We start from the raw sequence: 10,385 nt of genomic DNA on the forward strand, positions 1-10,385 counted from the left end.
TGGATAAGGGATCAAAGTTCACCAAGGCCCAATGTCATCATTAACAAAAAGGAAAAATATCAAAATTGTTAGCAATATCAAGAAACTAAAGCATTACTCTAACTTCTTTCAAGTTAAACTTTAATTCAATAAAAGAATACTCTGGAAGTTCACATTCATGCACCTGTAGATAAACCAAATTATTACCACTTAGCATCAGCACTAAAATAAAGATAGCACATGTGACATATTTGAAAGGCAAAAACAAAAGTTTTATAATAATCATTACCATGAGCTCAAAAATAATTAACTCTAAGATCAACTTGGTTTAAAACTACATTTTAATTTGTAGTTTATGAACAAACTGATAAGTCACAAACTACTCATCAGGTAGATGTTCTTCTTCCTGCTATTTAGAAACAGTAAATTTTTTAAAAGCACCTTTGTGACTAATGACTTTATGTTGACAAATTTCACAAAAATGTTCTACAGTGAGCTCCATTACCAGTAAAGGACAAATAATCAGAGTGCCAATTATAAAAAATGATAACAGTTTGGTTTATTTTGTAATTATTGCATGCATAACATTGCAAGCATAACATGCATAACAAATTATGTTTGCATGCATGCAAACATAACATGCATAACAAGCAAGACATTGGTGTCAATTCTTGACATGCAAGAGTTAATACGGCTGAGGTGGTTTTCACTGGTTTTCTTCAATAGTAAAACAAGGTAAAACTATGAACACCCTCTATAAACAGCCAACTCAGATGGGATAAAATCTGGTTTTGAAAATGATCCTCTGAACAAAGTATGTTATCCCATTTTATTTATGTTTTCAGAGCATATCTTATTAAAATTAACTCCAATCACTTCAGAGTTTATGGTAATTTAAATGGAGATTTTTATTTTTAAATACATTTTAAAAATGAGTCAGAGACTTTCAAAGGCTAAAAGGATAAATGTTTTGTTTCTTTTTAAGTTTAGATTTCTCTTATTTTAAGTCAATGAGGGCCAAGTTTTTAATTTCTCAAAATATAAAAACTGAATATTAAGTCCCAAAAGTCTGTTAATAATCTGTCACCAGTGCTGGGCTCAGCAACATTAATCCCCGATGAAAACAAGCATTTCCAAACAGCAAAATGAAGTGACAAAGCACATACACAAAATGAAAAGTGAACACTGGATACAAAATTGAGACTAAAAGAGCAGTTAACACAAGACAAATGAGGTAGAGACATGAAGCTGGTATGAAGAGATCGCTATTCAATTTAATCATGCTGTGATGTTGAAGATAAATTTGATTGCCTAGTTCCCAGAGAAGATAAAATTTTTTTATTGTGTTTGGTGACATTTGCTGATCATACGACAGAACCATAGCAACACTTTTGGTATGGACCACAAGCATCTATGGGGTGATCACTAAAATGATTTCTGTGATGACATGCTGGGAAGCTCACATTAAAAATGCAGATGGCATTTTGCTGCCAGGTTATCAGTATAGTTTAATGTTTAATAAAAAGACTAATAAATCCACTATTTCCTTTTTTCCTCCAAGTGGTTTGTTTTAGCAACTTTAAGTAAATGATGAAACACATTACTGAAAAGAATTATTAGATGCCACAGAAATGGATGGAGCTAGGTAAAAAATAAGTTATTTATTAGTAAGGAGTTCTTATAGAGTCTAAAGTCCTAAAGACTGAATAACCTGCCAGCAAAATGAAATAAATTAACGAATATACAGACCATTACCCTACCACTCATGTACATACCTGGTCTCCCAGGAGGACCCTGGGGCCCAGAGTTGCCTTTAGGGCCTTCCAGAGCTGGACCTGGAGAACCAGGAGGGCCTGGGGGACCCTGCACACCAGGGAAACCCTGAAAGCCTGGTTCTCCCTTTGGACCAGGAAGGCCAGGGTTTCCTGGAATGCCAGGTAATCCTCCATCACCCTTTTGACCTATGAAAGTAAAGTGACATTAAGAAACACATTAAATGATACTGCCTGTAATAGGCTTGCCTGTGAGGCTAAATCTATTCATTCTTATTAGAACAAGTGATGGGATTTGCCAGGATCAGTTCTATCTCCCACCAAATCCCTCACCCATCCAAAAAACCCATTCCTTTTATGAAATATATTCAACCGTTATCAGAAATATTTATTAGAGTATGTATAGAAATATAAAAACAATAATAGCTTGGATTCTGAAAGATATCCTTTGTATTAGGACACAGAGCAATGATCACGTGACTGATAGCTGCAAGAAAATAAAAAACAAAAAAATAGAAAGGTTTAAAGTATTGGCATGAACAGGTTAGAGATGGCTGGAGGAAATTCCTTAAACATATATTTTGAGGCTAATTTTGAGACTAATGAAGATATGGATCTTCAATGGTTACTGTGTGTCCCTGAAGACAATTGTATTCAAGATTCAGAATCCTAACCCAAACTATTCTCAACATTTTTTCTATACCACCAACATGCCTGAAAGCAATGTAACAGTAGCACATTAAAGTAATGATTTTGACATTGGGATCATGGGAAGGATATAGGAATTTCTAGGCAATATGTCTGTAGTTTGAAAAAAAACTTCCATAGAGTAGCTAATAGGCATTCCAGAACATAAACAAGCATATCTGTACACACATTTAGTCATTCAATTAATGCTCTGGTGCTTACAACGAAAGTTAGAACAAGAGATTGCACAAAGATGTGTATGAGCATATACCCACCCAAAACACAAGATGCATATTAATACAAAGTTTTCCATTTTTATTACTGGTACAGATTTCTATAGTGTTTCCTAGTATTACCTTGGTTTTGTTTCCATTAGGAGAAAAGAGTGTTTTGTTTTGTTTTGTTTTGTTTTCTGGCTGAAAGACTTAAAAAAATTAGTGAAATCTACAACTTTCTACAAATTTGCTTTCTTTATCATTTCCTCAGCATTTACTTATGAAATCAACGAAGGGATATTTATATGTAAATTTATTTAAGAATGCATTTTTATATAGCACAACTCTTTCTATTAAATTGTTAATTAAGAACTGCTTTAAGCTATAACTTTAGCTTTGAGTTTTCTGGGTTGTATGTGCATTTTGTAACAGTAAATGGTGGAGATGGAAAAATAAATGTACTGGAACACATACTCGTTATATGGACTGATCTAGTATGTTTTATTAAAGTTTACCAGAAAGTCCTGGGAGTCCAGGGGGTCCTGGGATTCCAAAGCCCGGCTGACCTGTCAGAGCATAAACCAAAAATCTCAAATAGGTAATAATAAATGAAACAAGGACAAATTATTTTGGATCGTTCAGTTGTTTACTGAGTGTTACAATGTTATACAAAAGATGCAGAGGATTTGTTTCCAACATGGAACCATAATTCTAACATGAGAAAACTATAAAAACATATTCTACTTGTGATAAGCATTAAATACATCTTTGTATACATATAGATCTATAAATGGAATATAGATTTCATAGTGAAACAAAGTCATGTAGAAAAGATAAAAGCAGCTGGGTAACTTCACATGAAAAACTGGGCAAGAAAGGATATAGAGTTTTCTATAAGAAAGAGGTATCCTGATTGATAAACGTGAAGTAATATTCTTAGTATAGATTGCAAGAAGATACGTAGGAAGGGAAAAGTGTGTAGTAGCTTAGAGGTTAAGAAGATATAATTTCATTGTGGGTAAAAAAGGGCAAAAGTTAAAGAAGACAAGGAAGAAATTAGAAAATTAGGAACAATAAAAAAATAGAGCACCTGGTTCGCCCTTCTGTCCAGCTGGTCCAGGAATACCATCTTGACCTGGGTTGCCTTTTTCACCTGGAGGACCTGGTGGCCCAGGACGACCTCCACCACCTAAAAGCACAGGGTATAGAAGGTTATACCTATCCTCCCAATTCCCTTTCCTTCTATATTCCCCATTCTTTCCACACTAGCCTCAAATAGTTCTGTTGAATGACACAAAGTACCTCTGAGACACCCCTTTAAATCACAAAATGAATGCTGAACACTGAAAAGAAATAAAATAAAATAAAATAAAATGGAAAAAAATAAAACACAAAATCTTTTGAAAAAGAAGCACATAAGAAATAAAGGCTGATAAGAATAAGGAAGAAATTTATTATAAACTCAGTATCCAAAAACTTTCAGTTTCTCATTTTAATCTAGCTTTAGAATATCAAGGAGAGTAAGATGTGGAGGTGGAATGGGGTGCTATTACAGGCCTCATATATGGGGCCAGAGAAGTGACTTGCTTTAGAATTCAGTGAATTACTTTGCTATACTTTGCTATTTTGAAAAACACCAGACCTTCCACTAATTGCAGGATACTTGAAATAACTCTCCCTGGGAAGAACCCCCAAATAAGGCTCCAAAGTAATAATTTTAAGTAACTTTTATTAAGAGTTGTTCACTTCAGGGGCGCCTGGGTGGCTCAGTCGGTTGGGCATTTGTCTTCAGCTCAGGTCATGATCCCAGGGTGCTGGGGTTGAGCCCCATGTCAGTGGGCCCCTGCTCAGTGGAGAGTCTGCTTCTCCCTCTCCCACTCCCCCTGCTTGTGTTCTTGCTCTCACTATCTCTCTCTGTGTCAAATAAGTAAATAAAATCTTAGGGAAAAAAAAAAGAGTTGCTCACTTTTTACGTAACAAGTAGAACTAAGTGAATGATCATCATGTTTCCTTGTCTTAAAAATGTTCACAGCTCCCAGAAATGATTTGACTTTCCCAAAATGAATATGAGCCTTAGTTTTACAACTAATCCTTAGGTTTTATACTTACCTACAGGACCAGGTTCTCCTGGAAGGCCAGGGTTCCCAGGAGGACCATTAATACCTTTTGCTCCAGGAAGTCCTGGGGTTCCTAGAATAAAGAGTTCAATTTAATAATGAAATAAAAACTGCACTGTTTTAAGAATTACAACTCAAAATTACAATTTATAGTGTTAGCACAGAAACGGTGAAGAATGGGGGAAAAAGCAAGGAAGATGCTGGTATTTGCTGAACATTTTTAAGGGTAATTTTAAGTTTTAAAGTGATTTATCCACAGGCTGGCATTATGATATATTCATAATAAAAATAATCACCACAATACTACACTGGTAGAACTGGTAGGATTCCATTGTGTGGATATACCAAGTTTTTAATTCATTCATCTATTGTCAGACATTTGGGTCACTGTCAGGTTTTAGATAATGTAAATATCTATTCTATTTATGGAAACCTGTTCTACTTTCAGTTTTTAGCTATTATGAGTAATGCTGCTATGAATATTTCTGCACCAGTATTTTTGTGGATATATGTATTAACTTATTCTGGATAAATACCTAGATAGGAATGGAACTGCTGAGACAGAGTAGGCATATGGTGCACCTCATTAAAAAAAAAACAAGTTGCCAAACCATTTGACATTCACAACAGTATTTAAGAATTCCATTTGCTCCAGATACTTGTACAACATATGGTGATATCAGTTGTTTTAATAGTAACCATTCTGGTAGGAATATAGTGCTACTTCACTGTGGTTTTAATTTGTATTTCTCTGATAGCTAATAATATTGATCACCTTTTTATGTGCTTATTAGCCATCCATATATCTTCTTTTGTGAAACATCTGTTCAAAGTTTTCCCCATTTAAAAAAAGTGGATTGTATATCTTGTTATTATTGAATTGTAGAAGCTCTTTACATATCCGAGATATCAGTCATTTGTCAGATATATGTTTTGTAAGTATTTTCTCCTAGTCTGTGTCTTCCCTATTCATTTCCTTAACGGTGTCTTTTGATGAGCAGAAGAACAGAAGATCTCAGGTTCTTTAAAAGAAAAAAAAAAAACAGTGTGGAGCAATTGAATATCTGTATTTAAAAAATGAACCTTGACCCCTAGTTCACACCATAAAAATATTTTTATTTGAACAAATCATAAACCTAAATATAAAAGCTTAAATATTAAATGTTACAGAAAAAATAGAAGAATATTTCCATAAACTTGAATAGGCAAATATTTTGTAATAGGAGACAAAAAGCACTAACTATGAAAGAAAAGTAACAAACTGAACTTTATTAACTTTTGAAAAAAATAACTTTTTTTTAAAGATTTTATTTATTTATTTGACAGAGAGATCATGAGTAGGCAGAGAGGCAGGCAGAGAGAGAGGAGGAAGCAGGCTCCCCGCCGAGCCGAGAGCCCGATGCGGGGCTCGATCCCAGGACCCTGAGATCATGACCTGAGCGGAAGGCAGAGGCACAACCTACTGAGCCACCCATGTGCCCCGAAAAAAATAACTTTTGATCGTCACACAACAGTATTAAGAAAATATCACAACAGCATTAGGAATGAAAGGCAAATTTGAGACAGAAAAAATGTATTTGTAATACATGTATCTGACAAGGGCTCATATTCAGAATATGTAAAGAACTGTCCTATGTCAATAAGAAAAAAGGGTAAACAATCCAATAAATATAAGAAAACATGGAGCAGGCATTTCAAAAAGATGCTATCCAAATGGCCAATAAGTATATGGAAAGGTGTTTAATATTGTCATTCATTTAAAAACGTAAAATAAAACTTCAGTATGACACTTCTATGTACCCACCAGAACAGCTAAAATTAAAAAGACTGACGATACCAAATGAGGTGAGGACATGGGAAACCGACAACATTTCACAATACAAAGTACTAACCACAATATAATCATGACAAGACACCAGGAGCCACCCAGGAACATTTCATACATTGCATGTGAGACTGTAACTTATAAAATCACTTTGGAAAACCGGCACCATCTACTAAAGTTAAATGTATACCTACTATGATTCAGTAATAATACTATGAAGTTATTGTCTAAGAGAAATGAGTATGTATGTCCACAAAAAGACATGTTAAAGAATGTTAACAGCATCTTTTTTAATAATCTCAAACTAGAAACAACCCAGAAGTCCATCAACAGGTGAATGGGTAATTGATTTTACGTATTTCTTCAATGGAATATTATAGAGTAATTATAAAAAAACCCAACCTACCGACACATGCAACAAGATAAATGAATCTTACAGACATGAGTGAAAGAAGCCAGACGGAAGGATATAACCTGTATGATTCCATTTATATTAATTTCAAAAATAGGTAAAATTACTTGATGATAATAGAAATCACAGTAGTGGTTACCTTGGGAGGTGGTTTCACTGTGAAGGGGCCTGGGTAAAACTTTATGAGGCAAGGGAACTATTTTATATCTTGATATGTGTGGTGGGTACACGAATATATATATGGGTGGAAACTCATCTATAGTCTTGCACATTTTACTCTACATTATACTTCAGTAAAATGTTAAGGAAAAGATAACCAAAGGCCCACTCTATCCATGCCACTGTGCAATCCAAAAGACAAACAAACAAATGAAATACAAGCATAACCAGAGCAGATAGTATAGCAAGGTAGTTCAGGCTACCTACTTGACTATAATGCTAAGTCCCTTTGCTTGCATGATTCAGTCCTTATCATATAAATGAGCTGAAGAGTTGTCCTACCAACAGCCACCCCACTGTGTGCCTGAGCACAACTCTCTAAGAGAATCAGCAGCAGGCTAAAGCTTGGTAGTGTATATTATCACCTACAAAAATAGTAAGGCCTCTTAATTGACTGGTGGCTAGCAGCGAAAGATTGAAAAATGTTCTACCAAATAGTTTTTGCCCACAGGATATTGTCCTGCTGAGCTGGTAATACTCATTCTCATTTTATACAGAAAGAAATTTGGGCAAAGAAAAGTTAAAAGAGCTGGTTCAAGATTATGTTGCTAGTCAGTATCTCATTGGGAAAGAGAACAGCAGTCTGCCAAATAAGAAGTTGCTCTGTGGGATGGGTTAGAGTAGATAGGGAGGAGAGAAGGAAACATTTAAGAAAAGGAATATTACCAGGGAATCCAGGAAGGCCTGGTTGTCCTTTTGCTCCAGGGGTCCCTGGTAATCCAGGCAAACCAGTATCTCCCCTAGAACCTTTGATTCCAGGGTTTCCTGGGTATCCAGGCAGACCAGGTTCACCCTAAAATCATGAATAAGAAGATAAAACTGAGTCTCTACATGTTGTAGATTGTATAACAACATAACATTATTTATAAAGCTTTTATTTTATGTCAGGCACTCTGCTAAGTGTTGTACATAAAATGCTTTGTTTAATCACTTGCAAAAAATTAACTTGAAAATGCTTTGTTTAATCATCACAATAGCTCTTTGAGTTAGGCTTTATCATCTCTACCTATCTCTACTTATAAATGAAAAAACTGAATCTTGGGGAATTCAAGTGCCTAATGGCACTAGCAAGTGGCAGAATTAGAATTTGAACCAAGGTCTGTCAGACTCCAGAGTTCACACTACTTCTACAATACGTAGATATATTACTCATTAGTCTTTAACACTTTAGTAAGAAACAAACTATCCCATTTTACAGTGTTGCAACTAATAAGTTGTGGAGTCTACATTTGGATCCAGATAGTCTGATTTGAACCTGTGATTGTTATCCCTAGTATGCTACAATGAAATTCAATGCTTACAATAATTATGTCAAATATTATTGACAAATTATGTCAAATAGTTACAGTAGGTTCTACTGTAAAAAGTAAATTTAATCTTAACATGTAGTGCTTATGCTTGCCTAGGTGAATAAGACCATCTACTTGTGACTTAAATGATTCTGCATTATGGCAAAAGCCTTTTCAACTAATTCCTTTTCTCCTTACATCCCACTGGGCTGGGAATATATGTATTTTGATCTGAACCCTTATAAATCAAACATCTAGCACATTTTTATACACATAATAGGTATACAATTAAATTTTGGATTGAACTGGTTCCATCTTAGATATTTACACAGAAAAGCTTTGAATAAACTATCATTATTCTTCTTGTTATTCATGAACCAATGACATTTATATATCAAAATGAAAAACAAGAAGAAATTCCAATAGTCTGCTAATGGTAAATCTGAAAGGCAATAAACAAGCTCCTGGTGACTTATGATAAAGTATGTTAAGTTCTATAAACAACCACAATCTGTTAATTTCAACTAGCACTCAGTTCCCCACTACATTTCTCACCACTCTATGACCCTATTCTAAATTGCATAAAGAAAGTAAATATTTCACCAGGGCTTATGAAAAGGACTAAAATTTGCTAGTTTAAGTTTTATCTAAGTTTTTATCATTCATACACTTTCAGAGAAAACAATGCACTTCCAAAAAGGTAAGCAAGAAGAAATTTTAAAGAAGAAGAAAGAAGAAGAAGAAGAAGAAAAAGAAGGAAGAAAGAAGGAAGAAAGAAGGAGGAGGAGGAGGAGGAGGAGGAGGAGGAGGAAGAGAGGAGCATACTCAGAACATCGACAAACTGGCCAGAAATCTTATAAATCACTCTGAGAAAGGACAGTTCTATTTACAAAGCAAAAGCTTGACATGACCTGAATAGACTTAAGAAACAAATATCTACATTTCTTCAAATGTCATCCTTTGATAGAATTTTATTTAGATAACATTGACATATAACATTAGTTTCAGGTGTACAACACAATTTGATATTTGTATATACTGTAAAATGATCACTACAATAAATCTAGTTAACATCCATCATCATAAATAGTTACAAAATTTTTGGTTTTTGTGATAAAAACTTTCAGGATTTACTCTCTTAGCAAGTTTCAATAGACGATAGAGTATTAACTACAGTCACCATGCTGTACATTACATCCTGATCACTTTAGTTTATAGCTAAGTCTATACTTTTTATTTTTTATTTTTTTTTAATTAAATTTTATTTTTCATAAACATATAATATATTTTTATCCCCAGGGGTACAGGTCTGTGAATCGCCAGGTTTACACACTTCACAGCACTCACCATAGCACATACGCTCCCCAATGTCCATAAACCCATCCCCCTCTCCAAACCCCCCTCCCCCCATCAACCCTCAGTTTGTTTTGTGAGATTAAGAGTCACTTATGGTTTGTCTCCCTCCCAATCCCATCTTGTTTCATTTACTCTTCTCCTACCCCCTTAACCCACCATGTTACATCTCCTCTCCCTCATATCAGGGAGATCATATGATAGTTGTCTTTCTCCAATTGACTTATTTCGTTAAGCATGATATGCTCTAGTTCCATCCACGTCGTTGCAAATGGCAAGATTTCATTTCTTTTGATGGCTGCATACTATTCCATTGTGTATATATACCACATCTTCTTTATCCATTCATCTGTTGATGGACATCTAGGTTCTTTCCATAGTTTGGCTATTGTAGACATTGCTGCTATAAACATTCGGGTGCACGTGCCCCTTCGGATCACTACGTTTGTATCTTTAGGGTAAATACCCAGTAGTGCAATTGCTGGGTCATAGGGTAGTTCTATTTTCAGCATTTTGA

General features: G+C 34.8%; 1 protein-coding gene across 1 annotated transcript in view; it reads right to left on the reverse strand.

The window, feature by feature from the left end:
* Positions 1–10,385, reverse strand: part of LOC111161271 (collagen type IV alpha 5 chain) — a 246,161-nt gene that overhangs the window by 27,503 nt on the left and 208,273 nt on the right. Inside the window, exons 37-41 of the mRNA XM_022524848.1 lie at positions 7,893–8,019; positions 4,763–4,843; positions 3,744–3,842; positions 3,169–3,219; positions 1,755–1,940 (exon numbers count right to left, since the gene is read on the reverse strand). Of these exons, the coding sequence (XP_022380556.1) occupies positions 1,755–1,940; positions 3,169–3,219; positions 3,744–3,842; positions 4,763–4,843; positions 7,893–8,019 (544 nt within the window). The remainder of the gene's footprint in view (positions 1–1,754; positions 1,941–3,168; positions 3,220–3,743; positions 3,843–4,762; positions 4,844–7,892; positions 8,020–10,385) is intronic.

This window comes from Enhydra lutris, unplaced genomic scaffold (genome assembly GCF_002288905.1).
Source record: "Enhydra lutris kenyoni isolate GAN:26980312 unplaced genomic scaffold, ASM228890v2 scaffoldscaffold83, whole genome shotgun sequence".
NCBI classification, from domain to species: domain Eukaryota; kingdom Metazoa; phylum Chordata; class Mammalia; order Carnivora; family Mustelidae; genus Enhydra; species Enhydra lutris.